This window comes from Aedes aegypti, chromosome 3 (genome assembly GCF_002204515.2).
Source record: "Aedes aegypti strain LVP_AGWG chromosome 3, AaegL5.0 Primary Assembly, whole genome shotgun sequence".
In the NCBI taxonomy this organism is placed as follows: Eukaryota; Metazoa; Arthropoda; class Insecta; order Diptera; family Culicidae; genus Aedes; species Aedes aegypti.
This window is the reverse complement of record NC_035109.1, coordinates 11,985,396-12,013,264: the sequence shown is the minus strand read 5'-3', so window position 1 is coordinate 12,013,264 and position 27,869 is coordinate 11,985,396. Positions and strand designations below refer to the sequence as shown.

At 38.2% G+C, this 27,869-nt stretch overlaps 1 protein-coding gene and 1 non-coding gene across 11 annotated transcripts in view; one reads left to right on the top strand and one right to left on the bottom strand.

Moving 5' to 3' along the window:
* Positions 1 to 233: 233 nt before the first annotated feature.
* The window catches only part of LOC5564303 (myotubularin-related protein 3), a 105,030-nt gene continuing 77,394 nt past the window's right edge, over positions 234 to 27,869 (bottom strand). For 4 of the 10 annotated variants that reach the window (XM_021854911.1, XM_021854912.1, XM_021854914.1 and 1 more), the window contains exons 4-15: positions 27,658 to 27,847; positions 26,796 to 27,596; positions 26,350 to 26,731; positions 25,891 to 26,291; positions 25,288 to 25,829; positions 18,612 to 19,036; positions 18,130 to 18,548; positions 7,132 to 7,318; positions 6,955 to 7,059; positions 6,263 to 6,652; positions 1,159 to 1,482; positions 303 to 1,094 (exon numbers count right to left, since the gene is read on the bottom strand). In XM_021854911.1, coding sequence (XP_021710603.1) covers positions 750 to 1,094; positions 1,159 to 1,482; positions 6,263 to 6,652; positions 6,955 to 7,059; positions 7,132 to 7,318; positions 18,130 to 18,548; positions 18,612 to 19,036; positions 25,288 to 25,829; positions 25,891 to 26,291; positions 26,350 to 26,731; positions 26,796 to 27,596; positions 27,658 to 27,847 — 4,511 coding nt within the window. In that variant the 3' untranslated portion in view covers positions 303 to 749. Of the gene's footprint in view, positions 1,095 to 1,158; positions 1,483 to 6,262; positions 6,653 to 6,954; positions 7,060 to 7,131; positions 7,319 to 18,129; positions 18,549 to 18,611; positions 19,037 to 25,287; positions 25,830 to 25,890; positions 26,292 to 26,349; positions 26,732 to 26,795; positions 27,597 to 27,657; positions 27,848 to 27,869 lie in introns of all 10 variants that reach the window. The other 6 variants (XM_021854910.1, XM_021854909.1, XM_001648626.2 and 3 more) reach the window with 5 other exon arrangements.
* Trnam-cau lies at positions 6,026 to 6,098 on the top strand. The gene has a single exon. It is a non-coding gene; the product is annotated as a tRNA-Met (tRNA).

The window sequence follows — 27,869 nt, the reverse complement described above, 5'->3', positions numbered from 1 at the left end:
AATGCCTTTCTACCCAAAACTTTTGAATTATTCTAGAGCAATCCCACTATTGTTTTTTTTTTATTAAAATTTTTACCAGCAGTGGCTTGAAATCATTCAAGGCGTTTCAACAGAAACACGGACACAACATTGCACGATATAAACTCGAATATAGTTGCCACTATAATAATGTAAACCTAAACCTCAATGGATGTTTGGATTGTTTTAGTTAGAAGAAAAAATGCTGCAAGAGCTACATTTTAGCAATCACTCATTGATTTAATATTTCTATTAATATTTTTGTATGTTTGTATACGGTTCATGATGTTCCAGACTCCTCTCTAATAGGTTGCTTACTATGTGTTCTTTGTTTATGTATGCTTGTTATACGGCGCTTTTTTCATTTATTTTCATTAAGTTATATTTATATCAATATTTCACCATTTTGTAACATTATATGTTGCATATATATATTTTACTCATCTGTTTTGAAAAAGTTTCATCTCTCAAAGAAACATTCAACTTTTCAGTATGGTTTGTCTTAATCCTCGATCTGTGAGACATTTATCAACATTTGCAGCGTGTTCCTCGAGTAGTGAGGTAAAAATAATAAATAAAATGTAAACAAACACTGTACACAGTTAAAAGAAACATTACAACAAAAAGCTACGGGACAGAACATAAATAAAGTAGGTAGGTTGAAGAAAATAAAATATGGGGACTTACATGCCAAACATGACAAAGGTTTTTTGTTTCCTCGGGACGTGCATTTAGTTCGTAGCAGTAGTAGCTTTACAAGTTTCACGATCATTACCACTGTTAGCGCTGGCACTACATGATGTACTAGTCACCGCAGAAATAACGAGCTTGCAGTTATCCAAACTGTTGGGCATACCGCCCATGACTGCAGTATTGACGGTTGTCATCAAGGCATGCGCCACATTGTTACTGCTATTTGTTAGCTGGTTTACACATGATGAAGATGATACATTGTGCTGTTTGGCAGCTACTAGGATACTTCCATTCATGCTATTGCTGTTGTAGTTGTTGCCGGTGCTACTGCTATTGGTACTAGTTACAATTACGCTACCGCTCGTTGACGGTTGATGGCTACTCTGAAAAAGTGCATGATGAGAAGTTGCATTGTAATTTATACTTCCAGCCGAATGGATCACCTACAGCGATCTTGCCGCAAACGTTCTGATAGCAGGGTGCACACAAGCGAACCGTTTGGAATAGCTTCCCGTCGGAAAGCGGTGCCCAGTATTCGGAACAGTCAGCGCAGAAAATCTGGCCACACGATCGACAGTGATGCTTTCGCCGGCCGAGCCAAAACTCCGTCTGACACGTGGTACACCGGGAAACGGCGTGGTCCGGTACCCACAGGACGCTGCTGGTGATTTGCTGCGAAGAGTTCGCTCCGGACGATGGAGCACTGCGCTCATCGACCGCTTCCCACGAGCAGTTGGAGGCATTTTCGTTCATCGAGTCGACCAAGGATGCCTAAAACGAGGGGTCATTAGTTACCACAGTGATGTGCTGAGGGGATAGGATGCAGGGAAAGCAGTACAAATACGGCTCGTGCAATTGTTAGAAGTGATTAGGGATAGGAGTATAGTTTAACACTTCAGTCGTCGCGCTGTTGTATTTTGTACAACACCGCTGAAAAACCCTCGCTTTTCGTTCACAACAACAGTGTGGTGGTTCTGACGGTGGCAAACCGCGCAACGACTGGAAGGTTAAATATGTTTTCAAAATAATGAGCAATCTTAAAATTTCTCAATTTTTCAAACTAATTTCAGAAATGCCTGGACGCATTGAGTGTTTCAATTGTTGCAAATATTTAAAAGCAAGTAAAGGATAATATTCTAATTTTCTATATTTTGATAGACCTGTACACACTAAGCTCTTACGGTGAATTTCACCGTAATCTCAACAGCTGAACACCGTAACTTCGTCGGAATTGAACGGATTCCGGTGATTTTTACCAAATTCTGTAAAAATTTACCGTACTCCGTATTTTTTTTTTACCGAACTGTTCAGCTGTTGAAATTTCACAGGAATCCGTAAAATAATTTAAGTGTGTATGTTTCTGTTTGCTGATTTGGGATAAACTTTTACATTGAGTGTGTTGTTTTTTTATCAAAGTGAAAGACATTTTTATACAGCTAAAGAATTAACTTGCAATGATGAACCAATTTTTATTTTAAATATATTATGTGGAACACGAGAATTTGAGCAACAAGTTATAGAAAACTTCTGACTTCCACGTTTACGATGAATTGTACCACGAAATCTTACTATGAATTGTACCACGAATTTACCAAGGATAACTCTTACTTTGAAATAAATTTTCAAAGTTTTCAGTTATGAATTCGACAGAACTGTTCTGAAAATTGTGGTGAAAAACCCTCATGGAAAAAACAGTGCATACATCACAACCAAAACAAAAATCTATTAGTTGAATGAACAAATGGACAAACTACTGCACGTTCTTCCTGAATAAGTGGCGAAAGACAGTACCAAGATAATCCCATATTTCACACACGCTTCTCATTTCGCTCACTGCCATTGTATCCATATTTGTTAAAACATATCAGTTTATATTGGGTAAAAACTACTTGGTCACTTCCATGATTTCCTTTGGCAATGGTTTTTTTCTCGGTCGAATTGTTTGAAGCTTTGCATGTTATGACCAAATGACCTATTAGCTCTGAACCTTTCAAAAAAAAAAAAAAAAAAAAACTCCCGTCGAAGTGAATCAAAAGTTCCAAGAACATAATCCGGTTCCGTGATTATTTGTTATGTAATCACGACTGAATTAGGGGTTTTCAAAATACTAGCCAATCAAAATTTTCTTTTGCAACACAGGTTCAGAACGACAATGAGCGAAATTAGAAGCTCGCGCGAAATATGGCTACTTCACGGTACTAAAAATCTAGTTATGTGTTTAGCAGCAAATCATAAAATTTATTCGAAACCTCCTTCATCTGGGTGTCTGTAGGAATTGTTGAAAACAAAAACTATTTCTACTGCTCAATTGTTCTATAAGAATTGAAAGTACCAGGTATCAACAATTATTGTTCTTCAATGACTTACTACAAATCAAACTTGTTAACCATATTTTTCAAATCAATTTAATTCTTAGTTTTGAACTTTCCTTATTCAATGGTTGCTTTAAAATTGAGATGCGCAACTTTTCAGAATTATTCTAGTGTTTATGAAGTTTTTTTTTATCAATTTATAGTTTTTTTTTTGTGGATTCTCGAGAATGTTTCACCTAACCTTTTTGGAACCAAGTTCTTGTTTACAAGGAAGCAGAGTTGCTTGCTGTCACTATCAACGCGCGAAATTTGCTGATTTTTACAGGCCGACTGCAATACAATTCGGATCATTCCATATCACATCAACGTCATGCTCTCTACTCCATCACCAGTGCATTGATGGCGACAGACTATGGATATCACTGATGGCCCAAGTTTAGCCTTAAATTAAGCATCTAAATTAGCAATTTATCAGTACGATATTCTTGATAGTGCTGCAGACGGATTGAAACTGTGTGTTGGTCACTGAAAAACATTAATAGCGTGGGTAGCTACCACGTGATCACTCATTCTGCTGGGATTGTGATCTAGAGTGCGATGTCGCATCACAGCCGTTGGTTGTCAGACCCAAGTGATATTGATAGTTCGCATCTGATATTGATAGTTTTAGTCCATCAGCCATCAGCTGATATGACCGATATTGTGCAACTCTGACAAGGAAGACTTGCTGACGGAGTTTTTTTCTTTTGTGGATATATTTTTCGATCACCTCTAGTCAATTGTTATTCAAGATTTATTCTGAGGATGTTGATATGCATTTCTTCAAAAATACTACTTTAAATCAACATAAATCAATGCGTTGAACACTGGACCATCATCGAGTTGAAAACTCTTTTCTCGTAGAAACTTCCTTACGATAAAATGAAGGCTTTTTTACGTCTAATTTAGATAATGCTGTATCCTAATGTGCAGTTTGGTGATTTAATACGTCCTAGCAAAGAGGAAAAAATGAAAAATTAACGGTAAAATATCGAGTTATTTAGGCTTATTCTACAAGTGGGGTGAGGCGAAAAATCTTGGTCTCGTTTGGTGAGATGATTATTCTTCAATGAAGTGACTCGCCGTGTAACTCAAATGTAGAGCCACTTCCTTTGAGTCGAGTATCGTAACCTACGAGACAGAAACCTTTTCCTCAACCCACTTGTAAAATAAGCCTTCACTTGTAGAATAAGATTCATTGGGAAGGGTTGCATACTGAAAGGAAATGAGCATTCGAAATCGATTCTGCTCCGGTATCTTTGAATCCTAAAATAGCTCATGCATTGAGACCTTTTGAAGACTGTCCAAGAGTATACTACTACTATAAATTTACGAGCAAAGGCGAAACGGCCAAAATCATAAGTCAAGTTACAAAAACTATTTAACTCGCCATATGATGTCTGCTGAAAATAGCATATATGGGACTTTACTGCCTATAAAAGCATAACCGTTCCATGTAGATTTCCGAGCCAAAACATTTTTAATCGCAATATTCTTGTTTTAATCCACGGTGTACACCATTAAGAAGGTGATATATTTCGGTAACTGACAGCTACTTGACGAGTGTTGCTCCTTTGTTGATTGATTGTTCTTTTTCGTAATGTAAGGCAGCTCAATGTGACATGAAATTTGTGAAAATAAAGCATAAACCAGCACAAAATCGATTTTTCAGCATGCGTCAAAATTGCACACTTGGCAACAACAACACACACACAATTGTGTTGATTCAGACGGACCTGATTTTGTATATTTTTTCAAAAGGAAGTGTACCTTTTTCAATACACCTATTTGTTTATACAAAATAGGATAATTCCAAAATGATTGCTTCGTATTGAGATGAGTAAATTAAACATTTTTGGAGACGTTATTCCAAAGACGAAATAAAGACCTTGCAGTTACCGAAAATTCTATGGCACATGAAGTAATAGAGTAAAACCTGAAATGCCGTGAAAAATGTACTGGGGTATGTACAACTTGGGTATTGATTGCAGTGCCAAGGGACTTTAAGATAGACTGGAAATATAAATTATACGATTCAAATTCAGTGAGTTCGAAGAATATTTTTCTTTAGTCATGGGGCTCCAAAAACAACGATCGTTTAGACCGCTCTGGCTTGGATTAACAAATATTTGGAATCTGAAATGTGGCAAACCTAATGCTCAAAAATATAATAGGTTCAGACATAGAACATAAGTTTTTTTTATCTCACTTTTTAACTGAATTATCTGCGTTAGTTCTATGCAAATATTACGTGCAGAAACGATCTAGACAATTTTAAACATTTGTATGAGAAAACAAACTTCTAAATTTGAGCTTTATTTTATCACTGCCTAGGGGCGATCCATTAATTACGTAAGACAATTTTGGCGGTTTTTAGACCCCCCATCCCCCATAGTGAGATTTTTTGTATGAAAATTAAAAATAATTTGTATGGCGCGTAAGAAATCTCAAACCTCCCCTCCCCCCATGAACCCTTACCTAATTAATGGACGACCCCCTACTTTTTCTATACAGAACGGTTATACTTTTATAAGTAGCTTATACGTGAATTTTTGGTTACAGTATATTATGTACGTTTGACCCGCTTTTCAAGTCTGTCACATTGGACGTCAGTTTGATTCTCTCATCCTTCAGTTCTACACATATATTATTTTTATAGTGGTTTTTCGCCCTTGGACAGTTCGCCGCTCATCTCAATTTCTAATTTGAATTTAATGGCATATTAGATTTACTCATAAAATTTTCGAATGTGTTGCAAAAATCGAACCACCACTGTGTTTGAGCGGAAATTTATTAGAGTGCACATAACTACATATTGCATACAAGTAACTTGCACGATATTTTTTCATTCAAGTTTGTACTCCCTCTTTCAGTCTTATTGAAGGCCATTCCCCTAAGTTAGATGAAAGCTTTATTTCCCAATCACATCAGCAGTTCGGCTATTTTTACCCTCTCTTCACACAGCCTCGATAGCGCAGTCGGTAGCGCGTAAGTCTCATAATCTTAAGGTCGTGAGTTCGATCCTCACTCGGGGCATATCCTTTTTGGTGTTCCCGATTCCAATCTTTTTTTTTGTTAGTCACATGCTTCATGAGGTGATCTCTTTTCGAAGTGTTATGTTAATTTAACCGAAAAACAGTATTTTTGTAAACGAAGCGACACACCTAACAGGACACGATAATCAAACTTTCAAAACTAACCAACGACTCAGAATCGTTACAATCATCGGTACCGCGTTTGACTCGAAGCCGGTCGAGCAACCTACGAATGGTGAAGCATATCTTCCGAGTATGGCTCGACCGTTCGCGGTACTGTTCCCAGTACTGACGGATCCCTCGTTCTTCCAGATCCGGGTCTGGGTCGTTTTCAATGTCATGGAAGCAAAGGTCCACGTCCTTTGTCGACGCGGTCATCATTAACATCGTCGTTATCGTAAGGCTAGGATCGGTTGGAATATTATCGTCGTCTTTCGGTACCTTCACCGCGAGGTCGATTTTGTCAGAGTCTTCGCTGTCTTCTTCGACGGAAAAAGTAACCACCTTCGGTTCTACACGAGTCTTATCACAAGGGGTATCGCAGTTGCCGTACACCTGATTAATAGTGGTGATGATAACAGTAATAAAGCAACTATGATTACAAGGAGGAAAGAAGAGACAGTTTGGAAACTATAGGTATGAATGCAGAAGGATAGCACAGGAGAGAAGAACCAAACAGACCAAGTTTTTAGTTTCACTAAGCTTAAGCTAGTAAGGAACAGAATAGTTTAGTGTTTATTTGATTAGTTTCTAGTGAATTTTGCACTATAGTAGTTCTCGCAGACTTTTTAAAAATCTTCCTTTGGACTTACGCATCGTACAGATTTTTTTACAATTTAAAATTGATTCGCACATACCGGGTCATCATTACCGTACTGCTGGTTGCTGCAATGGTGGCAGGTTTTTCCCAGCAGGGCTAACCGAGTGGCGTACAGCTCACGTTGCAGTGCCTCCTCTCTTAGCTACAATGTAAGAAAACATTAATTAAAACTCGTGCTAATTCGGTGTGCACCTTCGTGGGTGGGAAATCTTACTCTATTCTCGTAGACGATCTGCTGCAGCCGTAGGTTCTGCTCCGATAGAGCATGAGCCAACCCGTCCGGACAGGACAGGGCGGCTGCCGGTGGAGTTTGGATCGAGAATGGCACGCTCGGTGGGGTCAGTGGCAGTGAGCGGGCACCCGGTGTCGAGAAGCGAGAGTTTGTGGCACTTGGGGATATACTGAAAGGTGGAAGCAGAGATTTAGTACGTCAATCGGATTGGATATCCTCCAAATCAGTGGTGCTCTTTCTGCAGCCTGCGGCCCTCTAGGCCCAAGAATACGGAATAATTGTTTAATTGAAACATATATTCTTTTTGCAAATTTAACAGGATTCAATGTACATAAGGTACCGCGGGGCAAGTGGGTAAATGGGGTAAGTGAAAACAATTGATATATTTTACTGAATATGTGAATTAAAGTTTTAAACTCATGCGTAAACCTTTGAGGCCATTGAAAACTTTACGATAGGTAAGAGATTTCTGAGATTTTTCAGCCATTATTGCATAATAGAGCGAAAAATTGTTAACCTGTCAATTGTTACTCCGTAACAAGTTGGCGGCGTACAATCTTATTTTAATATTTTCAGTGGAGAAAAGTTGCGGAAAATAATGTCCTGTACCACTTCTTAGTTGTCCTCTGTGACAGTCTCAAACTGCAATAAAAAAAGTTTGAGAATTAATTCGACGTAGACTTAAAAATAACTTAATTTAAACACCGTCAATTTTCTTATCAGGTGGGGCAAGTGAGAAGTTTATCATTGAAGATTGAGTTTGTGTTTTTTCTTTAAGTAGCCATAAGTAAACATGGTTCGCAATTATCATAGAAAAACATAACGTGCTGATAATTCAAGAAACACTATACTCAAGCGTTAAAAGCTATTAGAAATCATGAAACTTTTCTAAAATATGTTGCCAAACATTACATTACGGGTAGCCAATTAAGACGTTGACTGAAAAATTGCAATATTAGAGAACACACGGAAACCTCGTGGAATGTCTATGTAAAGCTAGTTCAAAACATAAAAATGGGGTATAGGTCTATCCACATAAAAAAGATTCTAAATACTTTATAGAAGGATTCCGGAAATACTAAATACTTTATAGAAGGATTCCGGAATCCTTCTATAAAGTATTTAGAATCTTTTTTATGTGGATAGACCTATACCCCATTTTTATGTTTTGAACTAGCTTTACATAGACATTCCACGAGGTTTCCGTGTGTTCTCTAATATGAAGATATCCACAGTATAAAATATTATTTTACTTAAAATTCTATGCTGATTATCAATTTGTTTCTAGTGGCTTTTTGTACTCATGTTGCGATCTCGATTTGGCGGACGGGGGTCATCTACACCCAATACCTTTAGGGTCGTTGGGGACCACTTAGCGTCCACGCATGGACTTCAAATTTTTACCTGATTTTTTTCTTACCAAAACGAGCACTTTACAATGACGAACTTTTAACATTTCGCATTTTCGAAAAATAAGGGACGGCCTAGTGTTCGGGTCATATTGACCCAGATTTGACCTACGAATTTCGCAGCCGTATTATACCTATAACACCTATAATACCTATAATTTAGTTTATTTTTTGAAGCATTTGTTGTGAATTTATTTTTCACAAGTTGATGTAAAAGCGTTAAAAATGGTACCCAACCAACCGGTTAGTTGTTCAGGGCACTACTGGTTACCAAGTGGGCGAGGGTCCTATGAGCGGTTCCCAGGCCACCCGGAGTCGTAGTCAATTTATGTTTTTAGTAGCTGTGCGGCACATCACAAAATTTGCAGAATTTTATAACAAATTGATTCAAGAAGTTGCGTCAATTCATTCATTTGATAGAACCCTATCATGCGGTACATCAAACTTTTCAGAATTCCATTCAGCATTCATTAGAGATGCCTTCAATTATCTAAGTAATTCCCGTAGAAGTGGTAAATTCGTTCATTTGATGCAACCATATCATGCGACACATGAAACTTTTCAAGAATTCGTACAAAACCCATTGGAGATGTATTCAGTTATTTAGGATAATATTGGCCAACCAGTGATTCTGTAGCAGGTTCCTTGTTTGCTGGATGTGTGACCAATTCATTAATTTGATCGAATAGAGCCGTGAGGCACATACAAATACAGAATTCCATATAGAATTCATCAGAGATATCTTCATTAACATTGGTCATCTAGCGGTTTCATTACAGGTTCCGAAATTCCCCAAACAAATATGGCCATAACAATTCAAACATATGCTAGAACTGCAGAAGTTCTCAGAATTTTATACACAATTGTTGATAAAACTTCAGTTATTTGAAGTAACATTTGTCACCCACTAAATGACTCCGTAACAGATTAAAATAATAAAAGTTGATGGAACTGAGCCTTGTGGCACAACATATCTTTTAAATTTTCTTGAGCATCCATCATAAATGTCTACAGTAATGTCAAATTAAATTGTGAACCTTGTAGCCTCGTAACAATTTCCGGAAGTCGCGAAAAAGTAATCAATTCAAATATTTGATGGGACTGAGTGCGGCTTTTCAATATTTGCAATTCAATAGAAAATGTATTTAACATCCTCATGTCTTCAATTATCTAAAGTGATTCCGTAACAGGTTCCGGGATTCTCGAAAAAGAGATAAATGAATTCAAACATTTCAAAGAGCTGAACCGTGTAGATTATCAAAATTGTTAGAATTCGATTTAGAAATTATCAAAAATATCTACATTAGACAGTTTCACAAAAATAAAAAATTCTGGGATTAAACCAGTCACCCCCAAGTCCTAGTTGCAATACTAAAACAAACTACCAGACAAATTTTCATCCAATTTGGAGAAGATTAGGAGGTGCCTCAAGTCGAAATTGTGTTTTTTGGCTATTTTTTACATTCAAAAAATTCTACCGAGAATTTGGAAAAATGAAAATCAAAATAAATACCACTGGTTGAACGTATTATTAGTACTTTACAACTTTTGAGAACACTGTATGCCGATAAGAGATGGTTTTGACCTCATAAAATTGATTTCTGTTCATTAAAGTACCTGTAAAATACATATTTCTCTACAGTTTTTGTTCTACGAGATTCTAAACCTCATGCCTAATCATGAAAGTTCAATCGTAGTATCCTTCCTTTGTCATTTCTGAACATTATTGTAGTACATCATTTTTGTCTCCGAATTACAGATAAATTGAAAAAAAAAATCGGGAATACGACATTCCTCATTCCCCTGCATTTAGAGCTGCTTCCAAATGGCGCAATTGCTGACATGTTTAAAAACTGAACATAGTAGCTTTGCTTTTTCAATGATGGATGATGATTGAAGAAAACATCTAGCAAATGCCATCAACGCAGTCGTGTTTCAAACAACATTCGCATTTGATGCCAAGCAATTACATATGTGATATAGCCCCGAAGTCAAGCTTCTCGACTACTGATCTTGAGGATCAGAGTTTGATTCTTTTTTTCGAGTGAAACCAATGTTTATTATATGCAGCATAGAAAACGGACTAAAGGCGCAAATCACTACTTGAGCATTTCTCTTCATTCACTTAGGAGTGGGAGATTTTTGTGAGTTCTCTTGAAGACTCAGCCCACAAGATACACTTTTGAACAATGAATCGTGATGAAATTTGTTGGCCTCAAGTCATTTGGTCCATTGAAAAAAAAAAAGGAACACTCTAAATGAACTCCCGTGATCAAACTCTGATCCTCAAGATCAGTAGTCGAGAAGCTTGACCTCGGGGCTATATCACATATGTAAATGCTTGGCATCAAATGCGAATGTTGTTTGAAATACGACTGCGTTGATGACATTTGCTAGATGTTTTCTTCAATCATCATCCATCATTGAAAAAGCAAAGCTACTATGTTCAATTTTTAAACATGTCAGCCATTGCGCCATTTGGCAGCAGCTCTAAATGCAGGGGAATGAGGAATGTCGTATTTCCGACGATTTTTTTACAATTTATCTGTAATTCGGATACAAAAATGATGTACTACAATAATGTTCAGAAATGACAAAGGAATGATACTACCATTGAACTTTCATGATTAGGCATGAGTTTTAGAATCTCGTAGAACAAAAACCGTAGAGAAATGTATGTTTTACAGGTACTTAAATGAACAGAAATCAATTTTTTGAGGTCAAAACCATCTCTAATCGGCATACAGTGTTCTCAAAAGTTGTAAAGTACTAATAATACGTTCAACTAGTGGTATTCATTCTGATTTTCATTTTTCCAAATTCTTGTTAGAATTTTTTGAATGTAAAAATTAGCCAAAAAACACAAATTCGACTTGAGGCACCTCCTAATCTTCTCCAAATTGGATGAAAATTTGTCTGGTAGTTTGTTTTAGTATTGCAACTAGGACTTGGGGGTGACTGGTTGAATCCCAGAAATTTTTATTTTTGTGAAACTGTCTAATCTACATTTATCTAAGACAACATTGACCACTTAGTGAAAGTGGCCAATACAAATAATTGATGGATTTTTTTTTCGTGGTGCTGTCGTAAATATCTGCAGTTGTCTCATACAACATTTGGTGTATGTGCTAAGGTCAATGTCAAAATGTACATAACTGATTAGAAAATTCACCAGCTACCTTGTCTGAAGGAGTATTGATCACCTGATGCTTCATGAACTGTTTGCAGGAACTCAGAAAAATAGCATCAAATGCGATCGCAAGCTTTGATGAAAAGTGTTGTTTCCAAAGCAGTTAACAGAACGAAGTGTGATCATACGCATCAAATCTGTCAGAAGTAAACAAAAAATATATAAGTGTAATCATCTGAAATGTCTCCTTAAAAGGCAAGTCGTAAGGACTGCGGAGTATTGCGGATTCTATCATTGAAAAAAAAAACCTTCTAATAAAAATATGCTGGTAGAGTTTTGTTCTTCTTCGTCGTAAGCGCTACTATTCGTCGTATCAAACTTTAAATGTTCCACTACGGCGGATATTCAAACTTACCTGCAACATAGATTCATTATCCAAGTGTAATTTTGTGAAAGCTGTTATGGTTTGTACACTTGTACACCAAAAATGCAATAAAACTACTGTATTTCGGTAAATAACTTCAGTTCAATTATCCACTTAGCACTTTTTCACCGAAATCGCATGGACGAACACGATTTGAGAGAAATGCTTAGCGATCGACTGAGCCACACCACTTTCCAACACAAGTTTCTTCCCGCCCCCGTGGGTGACTTATTTCGCCGGGCACTTATTTTCACTATGGAAAACCTTCGTACTTCTTCAATGAAGGATTTCATTCCAATCACACGCCGTAAAACTTCAATAAATCACCAAATTTTACGAAATTTCCTCAACCGCCGCGTATTATTGAGAATGTAAACAAAGTTTAATCCGTCGTACTGAGAAAAAAAGCTTGTGCGCATCAATGTGTGCGCGACGCTCGATGTAAAAATCCGGTTTCTTTGATTGTGTTGTTTTCGCTGTACTGTGAGCAAATGCCATAATTGTACGGTCAAAAGGAATTGTGTTCATATGTTTGGGCTAAATTTTGATAACGAACAATGAATTTTAAAGGAAATTAGTATATTCCATCATGCTGAAGGAATGGAGGGAGATGCCAGTAGATCTATATATTCTAGTAAAATATTTTATTATAGCGTTGTGTTTTAACCATTCAATACACACAGTGAGCCGTAAGTTGAGAGACGAATCTAGAAACTGATTGCGACGGAGTTGAAAACGATACGACGGACTGAGAATACGGTAAGATGCATTTTCTTTGCATTATTTCCAAAAAGAGATCAAGATTTATCAAAATGTTATTGTACAATGCTAAAGCCGTTTTGAGAAAGAATTGTTTGGCATCGGTTTGTGTCAGCATCATTCACTGCAATACTGGGAAAATTGCAGTTCTCACTGATCAATGCTTAATACGATGGATACTAGCACATCACCCTAGTACATGAAGCCATGAAAAACAGCAGAAAATATTAGTCATCAGCGTGATTTTCAAAATATCATCGCAGTCAACCAATGGTGCTTTGTGAAAATCAGTAAAGTGGCAGCAGCGGTAGCTTTCTATTTAACCATAATACGAAAAGTTATTTCTAAAATAGCAATACAGCTTAGACTATTACGCAAAACAGATATTGTAGTGTAGCTCTTGAAAGAGGTTAGTACACCATCAATTTATTTTTTTTTCGAAATATCTGCGATAAATTATTCATGAAATCCTATGAATGATTATGTGTAGAACTTATTTGAATTGATCAGAATCTGTTATGGACATTTTTTTCTGATAAATTCTCTATGGATTCTACAAATTTTATTATGCCTCGATCAAATGTTTGATTTTGGCACTAATCCGGGAATTCTGGAACTTGTTACTAAACCACTACATAGCCAATATGTCATTAGATCACTGAGGATATCTATGATGTATCGCATAATATGGTTCCTCAGGCTTTGGAAAATTTAACGATCATTGACATAATTTCTACCCATTTATTCGCCTGCATTCATACAACACGCATGACATTTATCGTTCTTGGCAGATAACGAGCCATGAACAAAAACAAGACAGGCACACACCGCCCACTGTTTGGTGCCGATCACTATGTGTCAACACTTGTAACATTCGCTGACCCATTCTCATTCTGATCAAGAAACAGAGGCGAATATTTTTTTATTTTCTGTGCTATGTTTGCAACCAAAGGGGTGTTCAATGGTGCAATATATTATACCGTAAAGTACCCATATTTTGCGCGCGCTCCTAATTTCGCTCATTGACATTTTAAACATATTTTGCGAAATAAATTTTAGTTGGTTAGTATTTTGAATAATTCTACTTCAGCCAAGGTTGCATAACATGCATTTATGTAGTCCAATAGGTATCAACAAATTTGAATAAAATGGCAGTGAGCGAAATTAGGAGCGTGCGCGAAATATGGTAGCATCACGGTAATTAGGTTGTTAAAGACAGCATTACCAGAAAATATGAAAGTTATTACCAATTTTATGTAAAACCAAAATCACCCGAATGGCTCGTGTCTGTGAGAGTTGGATAACTATGATATTTGCATTTGGTTGATCCCACAAATGACCATTTTTGGGTTCCGGGACGCCTCAAGCTTACAATAAAGTGTTTATTTGTATCTGAATATCTTTGCCAAGCTTATAAGAACGCATTTTAGTGCACAATTATGTTCGATTTATACTTTTCGAGAATTGAAACGGTTTAGTATTCAACAAATCTATAGCCGGTATATTTTGAACGGTGCAAAACTCTTCAATTATAATGTTGAATATCAAATCTTAATGATTTATGCAAATTAAAATGATTTTCATAGCAAATAAATAAAGGTAACTTGGCATGTCCCAAAAAAATAACTCTTTTTTACCCGCCTTGATCCAGTGACTTACCGGAATAACTCTGGCCACAGGAATATTTCCGAGTTCCTCTGGCCACTTCTAGAATCTAGATATGTGGGCCAGTAAACAGAAAAAAAATCATTTGAATCCGCTAAGATTTTACTGAGCGGTGAGGGTTTTAGTATTTTGGCTTTCACTAAGGCCTATACGGGTCAAAGGCATCTCTAATGAATTCTGAAAAGTTTGATATGTCGCATGATATGGTTGAATCAAATGAATGAACTGACCACTTCTCCGGGAATCACGGAACCAATAGGTTGCCAAAGTTGCCTTAGATAATTGAAGGCATCTCTAATGAATTCTGAAAAAGTTTGATAGGTCGCATGATATGATTGCTTCAAATGAATTAATTGGCCACTCTCTGCGAACCCCCATGGGAAGCCAAGAATATGCCATGGGAACCCATGTGGAAAATATGTTTCACAATTCAACAAATTTTGCAAATAAATATACTAAAATATACACTCGAACAAAAATGACAAAACCTTGCATCGGTTCTGAGCGGCCAATTCCAACCAAACCAAGATTTTTAGCTAGATTCACAAAATTGACTAAGCATTTATGTTTGGTTAAAAAACGGCTGCGAAATTTATAGGTCACATCACGCTCAATATAACCCGAACATCTTAAGAGGAAAAAAATCATCATCGTTTTACAAACTTTTTTTTTTTTTGGTTTTTTTGCTCGAAACCAAAGAAATGTTTGTGAAAATCTATCATTGAATCGCACTTGCTATTTGTAATGCAGTGATAGATTTTCATGAGGATAGCTTTAAATTAGAACGAAAATACCGGTTTCCATTTCTGATGATTGAATGATGGATTCTTGAACCTTAAACGGAACTTTTTTGCCCAGATCTTAAGAATTGTCCTAATTTTTTTTTCAACCGGTAATTTTATATTTTCCACAAAAGATTTAAAGTAACCAAATTCTATAACAATAGGAAGTAACAAACAAAAGTTGTGGCGTTTCGGGTCATATTGACCCGAACACTGTAAGAAGGTTAATGACTATCTGAATGTAGAAAATTCCTGATATTTCCATGAATATTCGAAAAAAAAAATAGAGAAATGATTTTTTATCTAAGTCTTCGCTCTAGTAGATACATACATTTGAAAATCATTCCAGGGTTTATGTTAATTTTCTAAAAAAAAAACTATCAGCGTTATCCAAGTTTTTTCAGACTTTCAAATATATAAATATATGAGAAAATTTTCATTGGTAAAGCACACGGCAAGATCTTTTTGAAGTTATCTTCAGGAACTACTTCATAGATTCCTTCTATGATTTCTTAAGAAAGCCCTCCAGAAATTCTTTGCGAAATATCCAAAGAAATTTCTCAAACACTTTATCCAGAAATGCCTGAGAAAATTTCTGAGAATCCTGGAATATTTTCTGAGTAATCCGTAAGAAAATTACTGTAAGTTGTTGCGTTGAATTTCCTGTGTCAAATTGTAAAGAAATGTCTTTAAGCACTGGAAAACACTGAACGGTTTCCAAAGAGACTTTGTTAAAAATCTCTAGAGAAATGTCTGCACCGAAAGCCCTGAAAGTATTTTAGTAAATCATAAAAAGAATTCCTGAAGCTTTTTTCCTAGAAATTTGGAAAGAACTCGTGGAATAAGAAAAGCCATAGGAGCTTCTGAAGGTTTTTCTGGAGTGCCAAATTCTAGGCCATTTTGCTAAAAACAGAGACTCTAAAGATCTTCCATTAAAATAGAGAGTTTATGTCGTCCAGAGCTTTCTTAGTATCGAAACCAGGATTAACGTTTTTCGATGGCAGCTGAGTAGCAATATAAAAAACGCCTCAAGAATCACGGCATCGCCAGAACCACCACGCTGAAACAGTATAAGACAAGCGAGGGTTTTCTAACAGTGTTGTACAAAATACAACAGCGTAACCATTGAAGTGTTAATCTTGTTTGATAATGTTTTCACAAGTAGTCAAGCTTGCTTGATTAATTGCAGTGTACAAGCCGTGAAATATAGGGTGGTTTGTTGGGTTTATTGACAAAAAGCTAACAGCATGTTGATATTCACTGAGGCTTCTCATTTTTTTTTTTCAGATAATAGACAACATGCATTTGTCACAAACGCTGCTGAAGTCAAATTTCCCATGCGGCCCGCGGCAGTTATGAGAAATCGCGATTTCTCGCATAACATTTCTAAAAGGCCAATGATTAAATTGTAAACAAATCGTATTTTGATATCATTCGATAGCATCTCCCAATACCAGTGAATCAATTGACAAACACATTGTCCTCTCCTATTCTTGTTGCAACAATTCTATTCTGCACGAGATCATGACTAAATATATGATGCATCGCGTTTGTTCTTTATCCTGCGATCATAGCAACAACGATTAACCTTTTGTCGTCAAGTTATCATAACAAACTACGCTCCGCGAATATTGCATCATTCTACATGTGTGCCAACGATCAAATGGACTTTTTTTGTGATTTTACTCCATGATTTGACTCCTGCTATGCAATTATTGATCCTAAAGTTTATTTGGCATGGTTTGGAAAAAAAATAGTGCCGTGAATGCGTTCCGATTAACGTTAATCGCAACATGTTACAACATCCGACAAACGATTTGTCCCACGACAAACAGTGCATCAGATACTCCATGTATCTGTGATCAGCGCGCGTAATGAGGTGTTGAAATCATGCTTTTGCAAGAACAACGGCCCTCTTAGACTGTTCAAATACTGTGTTGTTAGTCGCTAGAGACGATTTTTTTCCATCCTTGATTCTGCAACAACAGTTTATCATCACTTGAACAGAATATGACAATGATCGCTCACCGTGGTGCCCATCGATTGCAATTTTCAAAAACTTTCTCCGAATTCGATTTTGTGTTTAAAATAACTGATTAATCACGTGTAGAAAAGGTTGCAACAATGTTGCCTCATGTGATTGTCATGATAATTTTTCTTCTGATTGTATCCCAATCCGCAAAATTAGGGACAAACGATTGTCAGCGCGCTTGCTTTGTTGTTTGTTTTTCGTCTGTTTTGATGACAATTTGATTCACTGCCCAATACCCACAAACTATGCAAACATTGTCAATATAACCCTAAAACTAAATCCGATTTTCAAAACGATCAATAACCTCGTTTTCCAAATCATTCATTGACCATCCGCTCAAAACGGTCATTGAACGGATCTTTATCCATTAAGAGGGTCTACAATCATAAAAATTTGCAAACTCTAATTGGCCTTAGCACGGTGATAGGCCAATGACTCATTCTTATTCATTCGAAGTGAATCAAAAGGCCCAAGTCTTGGGCCAATGCACGCTAACCAAAATCAAGTTAGCCTATAAAAAATCTAAGTTAGCCTATAGAAAATCATAATTTGTCCACTTTTTTAGCAGCTTTCAGAATAAAATCAATTATTAATTTGTAGTTATAGTAAATCGTCGCATTGATCGATTTGAACATGTACTGAGAAAAAGCAATTTAAAATTTAATGAACAACATTCACATCGAATTTTTAAAGAAATAATGATTTGGGGATTGGAACTTGAGAATTGTTGCGCGAGATTTGCAGTTTGAGCACCACTGCTCCAGCTCATTTCATCTCACCTTCCATTGGTAGGCTTGTTGGGGCTCATGTCGTTTTTCGAGTTTGATGAGTTACGTCTTCGTCGCTGGTTTTGCGGTTGGTGGTGAGAAGATGTGTGCTGTTGCTGTTGCTGCTGTTGATGTTGAAGTTGATGCGTCTGGTGGTTGGTTTGGGACTGATGATGGGTGCCGTTTTCGCTCGACGACGATTTGCCGTTGATTTCTAGTTGCTGAAACTGCGGCTGCATGATGATACTCTCGTCCATTGGGTTCGAGCACTTTAGCACTTTGCTGTAGCTGGCGACGGACCCGTTTAGCATAGCTATCGGTTGGGACGATACTCGATGCAAATCTGTCGCAGCGCTTTTCGTCCGACTGCTGTCAGTTTCCTCTTTTGGTGTGGGGGTTTGATTAATTTCACTTCCTTGATTGTATTTTTTCTGAAACGATGAAAATTACAATTAATATTAAGCGACCATAAAGGTTTATATAACGTTGCTTACCCTATCTTTATCCATACTATCACTAAATAGATCACATCCGTTGCTATCACCAGTCTGAGTAGTAATCGAAGTCGCAAAGTCGCTGCCACCGGTTCTGGCGGTCGAGTCTTCGTGGGGCTCGTCATGTCTACCGTTACTTCCTAGGTCTAAACTAATACTATTTTCTCGATTGTGACTGCCGTCCTCTTCCTCCTCCTCGTCGTCATCGTTATCGTCCTCGTCGATGTCCTTGACGATTCGTCCGGGTCCGTCGTCTTCGCCACTGCTTTCACTAAGCTGAATAATCCTTTTCGGGGACGAGTACTGATCAAGCGGCACGAGCGTATCCGTGCTGGTTTCGATCGAACCGTGCCACAAGTTGCCTCCACTGATGGCATGCTGAGGTGATGTGGGAACCACTGGCGGGGGTGGTGACGGGGATTTTCCTATGCAGTGGAATAGAAATTATTAGTTACGATTGCGGGCAGAGAATAAAGAGCAGTTCTAGAAGGCATGGAAATTGATACGTGTGGAACAGGTTATCAGTTTGACGTGCCGGTGTAACAACAGAACTGACCAGCGCAAATTGAATACGACGAGAAAGCTTCGTTTACTTTAACGATTTCCTTTTATTGTTTGTAACAGTGATAATACACATAAGAGAGCAAGAATGATAACATTTTATAGTTCTTTCGTACAGGCTGATAAGGATTGCTATTATTGCTGCAAGAAAAAAAACTAAATCTTATATTTATTTCGCCATAAGTGATTTCTTATTAATTAAAGCTTTACAACTTGATGAAGTTTTTATAGGTTGTATGTGAATGATGCAAATTTTGAAGTTTCGTCTCCCATATACTTATCTATCCATGGTGTACAATATTAATACATATTAATATAAATTTAGTATGGCGTGCCCCTATATTTTGAAGATATGAGAAGAAGAACAAATACAAACTAGTTGGTTGGATATACTCTTTTATCCTTTGTACAAGAAAGGGCATCGACTAGAATGCTCCCATTACCGAAAAAAAAAATTCTTTACTTCGGTATGTAGAATCTTTTCTGGAAATCTGTTCAACAGATTGGAACCCTTAGAAGACTTCTTCATCGGAGAACACCAAGCTGCAGCTTTATCATCTGTTTGTAGCTTCAGAAGCTGCGAATGATTCAATGTAAAGAAACGAGTTGAGGCAAATTATGTTCGAACATTCGAAGCTTGAAGGATAGAAATCATATGTACAGCTGGTAAACGAGATTTCGTCCTGGTTCGAAATTATAGATGGACTCAACAAAGGAACCTTTTTTATTTATTTTGTTAACCTTTACAGTACTGGGTACCGACATCGAAGTTTTGAAATTCTGTAACTTCGCAATCTTTCGAACGACTTTTATGAAATTTTCAGGAAAAATCACCAATGAGTTTTATTTTTGATTCATGCTTTGAAAATTTCGAAATCGGTGATATATTTCTAATTTGTTGGGGTAACAAGTGTATTTCGTAATGGAAATGGTGTGGGAATTCAAGAAACCTTATTAATAATTTTATAAAATTAGTGTAAAATTGATCTGCTTTACAGAATGTATCAATTGTTTGGAGTTTGGAGAATATTCCATAAAAATACGACTAAATCTTGCATAATTTATGATCTCGCCATAAAAGCAATTGGTAATCGAGTATGTAGCTCGTTGTTTTTATGCAAATTAATGGACTAAGATAACAACTATCACCACTGGGAGATAGAGGATCTCTTCTAGAGTTGCTCGCGTCACTATCAACGTTTATATCGCTGGAATCATCAAAGGATATCCACTTTACTTATCAAACACATTTGCTTCCCAAAGTTCTCCAAAATGAGATAGAAATCAAAACAACATTATAATTGCTCTCGTGAGAGCCCCGTCATTGTGACATGACGGGGTGAGCACATGAAATATAGCTTCGCCTAGTGACAGTGAGAAGACTGGTTTCGTCAATGTCGCAAGCCGTGGTCATGATTCTTAACAGCCCTGGAAAAAGCTTGTAAAACATCAAGTTGAGAAGAAGGATCTTTTCCGGTTGGGTCGTAAGGCAAACAGGATAGGGAGCATAATAAAAAGATTTATTTTTAGTTCTGTGCGAAAAATCATGTTATTCAAGCCGTCACACGACAACTGCACAAGTGGCCATTTGAAGCCCTACCGGAACCTGTGACCGAATGGCCGAACATGATCAGAACCACTTCCTAATTCATGACACTTCTGGGTAGAAAATCATGAATTTTGAGCCGTCGAAAAGTATCAGTGCATATTTAAGAAATAAGCCTTTGAGGCTCCAACTGAGACCGACATCCGGTTCCATAGCATGTTCCCTGAATGACCACAATAGTCTCCAAATTGAAACAGGTGATACATTCTGTAAAGTAAATCAATGTTAGATTGATTTATAAGGTTTAAGATAAGGTTTCTTCTATTTCCTCCATAATTCTTTATTATGAAACACCCTAATTACCCCAACAAATTTAGACCTAAGTCGAAAACTATCACCGAATTCGATAATTTCAACACCTTAATCTATCTGTCTATCTTCTATCTTCTAAATAAATAAAAATGGAGTTGTGTTTGTACGTCACGAAATAACTTGAGAACGGAAGTTTTTCACTATTGCACTCGTCAAGGGATGCGACGTGTTCGTGCAAGGAAAAAGTTTGGGAAAGTCTCCGGAATAATCGGGAAAACGGGAGAAGACTCAGGTGTCATTTTTATGGGGGATTACATGACGTTTTGCAACAGCCTACTTGATGACAAGACGAAGTTTGACGGGACGACCACTTGTCATAAATATAATTCATTTGTGATTTTTCCCGAAAATTTCATGAAAATCGATAGAACGATTACGAAGTTACAGAAGTTTGAAACTTTGAAGTTGTTACACGGCACTGTAAAGGTTAAACACCAAACATAGCGCTCGAAGGGCGCCATCAGACGATCCGGTGTGCAGAAAAGCGGTGCCACCATCACACGTTCTCATATGCTTTTTGGCTTTGTGGACGATATCGGCAACATCGGGATTGACCGTCGAGCAGTGGAAGATGTCAAGCATAATTTTTCAAAATAACGTATATTACACTCGGAAGGATTCGAGGAAAACGCGATGCAATATATTATAAAACTTTTTAAAATTATCAAATAAACCCTTTTGCTTTGTGCTTGTTACTTAAACCATTATGATCCGTCGATACCATACCTTGATACCGATACATATACCTTGCTTCATGCGTCGGTTTAACCGTTTGTTTTGCACTTGCATCACATCAGACAGGCCTTTTCGTGTGATAGGTCCATTTATGCATTTTTTTTACATTATTGCAGGGCCGATGCAAACGCGGGACTGTTATTTTCATAGAAGAACTGTCAAAGTTCTCCAAAAACAGTTTATATTAAGGTGAAACATCTCGAAATCTAAAGTTGGCCTTTACAATGGCCCCTACTCACGTTTTTAAACTTCCTATTTTAAGCATTCTGCTAGAGCACAAATCTAAAATAAAAAGTGCACTGTTGTTAGATGCTTCCTTCGTGAGATTAGTGCCTTTGAAGTTTTAGTGCAATCATGGAAGTTTGATTCAAAACTGTTTCACCTTAAACGTCTCATGAAAAGGACAATATGATGGTATTTGTTTTGAAGTTGCACATACGTCGGTTTCCAAATTCCCATACAAACTTAATAGGGTGCCGATACCAATGGTTGTAATGTACCATATATTTGTTCCATATAGTAGAGATTGAAATCTTTCTGTTGACGCCAAAAGATCCCTGTTAACACTTCAGTCGTCGCGCTGTTGTATTTTGTACAACACAGGTGAAAAAATCTCGCTTTTCGCTCACAACAGCAGCGTGGTGGTTCTGACGTTGGTCAACTGCGCGACGACAGGAAGGTCAAGGCTTTTCGTTATTTTGTTATGATTTTTAATAGCTTATGCAGTCCACTAAAGGCACCGGTACCGTACTGTTGGTTAATTCGTCAGTTGCTATGTTCATCTACAACGAATATTCGTTTACGAATGTTTCCAATTTCAACTCGACCAACAGGAGCACCGGTCGGAGCCGTGAGTACCAAAAGTAGATGGAGAACTAACATTTTTGAGAATTATTGCTCGAATACTGATGATGTTCCTCATCAGTTTGACGACTCCATTCAGCTGTGAGAATCCGAATCTCTCATTTTCCAACTTGTTAAGCAAAAATTTATGATTGTAACATTAAGAGTTGTCAGTGTAACGAATGAATCTGGAAAGTGACACTTAAAGGATCAAACAGTTTCAGTTTTCCTATAAACTTAAAATTTCTAGAAAAATTTAAGTCATCAATAACTTCACACTACTCAAAAATACAAGCGATAGAAAAAGTATGTTTATAACATGTCCTCCTAAAACCAAGTACATCTTGGTTGGTCGGTGGCCAACCATTATTGAAAGAAAAAAAAATCTGAATTCAAATAAAAAAAATCTGAACAGCAAATCTTCGCCTATCTTACTCATTAAGCCATACTCCTTTAGGTGGGCAAATTTCAAGTCTCATATGGATCCCGCAATCGACTAGAATGTGGTCACTTTATCAAATAACTATTAATAAAATACATTGAAAAATCATTGAATTTGATAACCAGACTACCTATATAACATTGATCCTATAAATGGTTATTTACCAGGTACTCCGGGGACCTCAAATGTCCTAGAAAGTGGCCTATTTAATTCTAAACATCGAAGGCTGGCTTATGGGAACGAATTTTGTAGAATGATGATATTTTTATCTACTTTTTGATATCCGACAAAGCTGTAATCGGTTCTGCCTGGGATTACGTGTCCACATCTAGTATACCTTCATTTGTAATGTTGACTATCAAATCTTAATGATTTGTGCAAATGACAATGACTTTTATAGCATATAAATAATGAAAACATGGCATGTTCCAAAAATACGGTCAACTTTCCATAATTCGATATTGAAGGGACCATCGAGTTACAGAACACAAAAGCAGTGCAAGGGACCATCGGATTGCCATGAAAACAAACTTTTACTATGGTTCTCTAACTCGATATCGAGATACCGAATATCGAGTAAGGGAGAGTTTACTGTAGTAACCTAGTTACTCCGCGCAGCTACAGTAACATTCCTAGTTTCTCTGATCACTTTTAAAAACAAGATATGTGTGCAAGCAAACTGACAAAAACTATATAAATCTGTTCAGTATTCGCTAAGCAGTGAGTGTTTTTATTTATTATTTTTTTGCTTTCACTCAAGCCTACATGGGTTAAAAAGTTTATGCGACCAAACAGGTATAAGTTAATGTACAGTTGTCTTATGAATTATATTAATGAATGCCTATCTATATAAATAAAAATGGAATGGTGTTTGTATGTCACGAAATGGCTTACGAACGGGTCAACGGATTTGAATGATTCTACCTCCGTCGTGTTCGTCAAGGGTTCCGACGTGTTTGTGTGTATTAAAATCCCAGGATATTCATTAGGAAATTTGGAAAAACGTGCATGAACGGAACTGTCATTTTGTATGGGACGATCAATATCGTTTTTCAACGGCCTACTTGATGGCTAAACGAAGTTTGCCGGGACCACTAGTTTATCAATAAAAATGCTTTCCAACTAAATACTACTAAATTGTTAAACTGATACGCAATTTGAGAAATGACAGCTTATTGAGAGATGTGTAGCTATGAAGTCAGTGAATACGACGTACTCCTAATACAGGTGGAAAACTGATATTTAGCGAAGATCCTAGATAGTATCGTCGACAATTTCGACTAGAACGATTACAGATGTTTTATTGGAGATTGTTCTTGATCTAAAGGAAACTTACCACGGAAATTCAGTTCATAGAGTCAACACAACAACTCAACCTTCTTCTCTTTCTTCTTTTTTTTGCGTTATGTCTCAAAATGGACAAAGCCTACTTCTAAGCTTAGTACTCTATGAGCTCTTTTACAGTTATTGACTGAGAACTTGATTGGCCCTTATCAACTATTAAATGAAAAGCACGAGTCGTTTCGGATATCCCTTCTTAATTTTGAACGTTCAGCTGTGTTCAATACTTTCTTTATTACAGTGCAAATTGGTTAGCTAGATGTTTATTCTATTCATTATAACACGAATGTTGATGTGATAGCATCTCAAAAGATGCATATGGCGATTCACATTGCATAACAATTAACTCAAATACAGATGATTATATAAGTTGTATATATGTATGTGCACTTAATCCTTAAACCACACGAATAACATAGGAACCATCGTTGACAGGACTGATTATAATCTCGTGGATAATGAAGCAAATAGTTAGCGCTACGTTTTCAACGAAACCATGTAATAAACTCACTCTAACGAAGCAATCTCACTCGCTTTCCAAAGAACCTATTTACACGAAACACTTCCTTATCAAGCGCTTCTCCAGAGAGAGAGGTTACAATGTCATCATCAGCCTGCGTCACAGTTTTCTCTGCGCAAGATGCGCATACCGTATTTTGCAGACACGATCGTAGACAAGCCTAGCAGCCTACTAACCGACCAGGTGTATTCTGAGACTGGAAGCTCTTCGCCACAGTCGGTGAAAGTAGGTAACCTGTTCCACACAGATATCCAACGCTTTCAGATGTGCCTTTTCAGAAAGTGTTTGATAAATTTAAAAACGCTATTCATATTACCGCTCAAGTCTACACTCTCCATCATGTCGGCCGTAGCCAGCCCTCCGTTTACATCGCAGGCGGGAATAGGCTTGGCGATCCGCAGTCCTGCACGCTTCCCGTCGACCACGTCCGTTGTCTCCAGGTAGCTCTCGATCTTAATGATCCGCGAAGTGTTCTCGTCGATTTCATCCAGCAGATGGTGCCTCTGCTGAGGCGGCGGAGTACTAGACGTAGGAGCTATGGCCACGGTTGGCTGTTCAGGAACAATTGGTTTGAAGTTATAACTATCACTATTTCCATTAATAAAAAGACTAGACGGGGTAGTGCTGTCGGCAGTCGGAGTCACTGCGCGCTTCGTCGTATTTTTGACGTGGTTCTCCGGTTCCTCGTCGGACTGGTTAAGCTCCTGAGTAAGACTTTGTAGCTTTTGAGTAGTGTGCTGAATGATGGCCAGCGAGCTGGTGTGATGATTGATCAGATCGGGTGATACTTCCCGATCCGAGGACATGTTGGAATCGATGGAGTTCTCTTGGGAGAGGTTCAACGTACCAGCGAGAATGCTGTGGGGAACAGAAGGTTAGATTGGTGATTGGATTAACGTGATTTGAATAATGAATTTACCTAGAATCGACAGTCATGTTTGGATCGCTGGATCTCCTGGTCAAGCCTCCAGCGTTCACACCAGTCATAAGGTCTCCGTATGAGCGAGTTTTTGTCATTGATCCGTTCAGTTCTTGGCCTGCCACCCCGTCGCCGTTGGCTGGATAATCTGCCGAGCCCTGATTACCACCCCAGCTTCCCAGGTAAACCTCAGTCCATAGTCTCAAATCTCTTACGCTATGCGCAGGCCACAAAACCCGTTCCCGATTCGGCACATAAAGGTGATTCTTGTACATCGGTCCCGATAGGAAAGGCCACACCGAGAAGGTACGATCCGGCACGCTGTTCTCCAGGCGTTCCTTCACCGTATTGCAGAGGAACGTTCCGAACAGGCATGAATGTGAGTGTTGTGCCAATTTGATCTGGAGGGAAATTTCTGATTAGATGAGTGTTTCGAAATTAAAATGTCATAAAACCTACCAGATAACCCATATCGAATTCGAAACTACAAGGAAATTGTCGATGGATTTGATGGACACAGTCTAGCCACTGCAAGAACACCGGACAGCGTTCGTTTGTTTCGTCCGAACCGGGACCATGTCCACAGCGATCGGAGAATTTATGTCCGAAACTGAGCCATTCTCGTTCAACTAATACCCGGAATCCTTCGATCGTGCGGTAGTACGGATCAAGACAGAGCTGAGCTGTGGCAACAATCTGTGGTGTACGATCCCAACCGTCGGAACAGTGCACCAATACTGGACGACCGCTACGCTCTATCGCATGACATACGACCATTGATGCTGCTAAAAGTCCGGACATATGCTGTAGCCACATGGTGCGCTCCAACAAGCTCAACCAACTGCAATGGAAATGATTTCATTAGTAATGACCGCTGGAGAAACTTCCTACGATCAAATACATACTTTGGTATATCCGGCTGCGATGCACAGAGTTGTCGCAGCGTGTGAAAACTTTTCCTAATAACGTGAATATTACCGAGACTCATAAACTGTATCTCAGCACTTGGGTAGTACTCTGGACACTCGCAGCCTCCACCACGCGCACGATTTGTAACTGCTGAAGCGTACGATCGCGCATCAACGATCAATATCTTCTTAGGTTCCTCCATCTCCACCTCCTCATGACTACCTTCGGGGCTGGGTGGATTGCTTTCACTAGATGCTGTCGAATTGAGGCGGGTTCTCGAGTCTTGTGTGCCGCGATCGAATGCACAGGCATCTGAGAGAGCTTTCAGGAGTTGTTCATCTTTAGAATTTCTCCACCCAAGCCAGCCGACTTCCGGTTGACTGCAGCGAGCAATAACGGCTCCAGTGCGCTCGTGTCTCCAGACCACGGCTGGAATGCGCCTGGAACTTCGGAAGCTCGCAACGTTCTGCAGAGTATCGTCTGATATACATGCTGGCACGAGCAGCAGTCTTGGATACGATGGGCACAGTTTGAACTCTGCATTGGCATGACTTATCCGCCAGGCTCCCTGTAGGTCGAACTGTAGGCGTTCGACTTCCTTACGGAAATCGTCGTCGTAATTGCCGACTCGCTGCAACCGACCGTACCATTCGTTATCCTGGTTCAGCGTTGGCAGTTCCGATGCCCACGCGTGGAATGGAAAGGCAAACAGTGATTCGAGTGTCTCCGGAACGCCAATCGACAGAGATATCCGCCGTTGCCACTCGGAACACTGCTCCGACGTGGAAAATGAGCATCTGGGATAAGATGATGGGTTAGTTGTCTGGTTAAGGGAAAACTTAACTATGTAGGACTCACTTTACTGTACTAGCATCTTTGCAGTTGGCTGTCAGATGAAACAGGTCTCTGATCTGGATAGACTCGATCAACCCTAGAGGCACAGACGTTTCCGCCCCGGTGGAGTTCTTCAGCAAGAACAATCGATAGTTGGACAACGCTAGAATACCGTCGTCCGTTTGACCGAGATATTTGACGGATTCTCCAGGTACTGGGGTTTCGGGTTTACAATT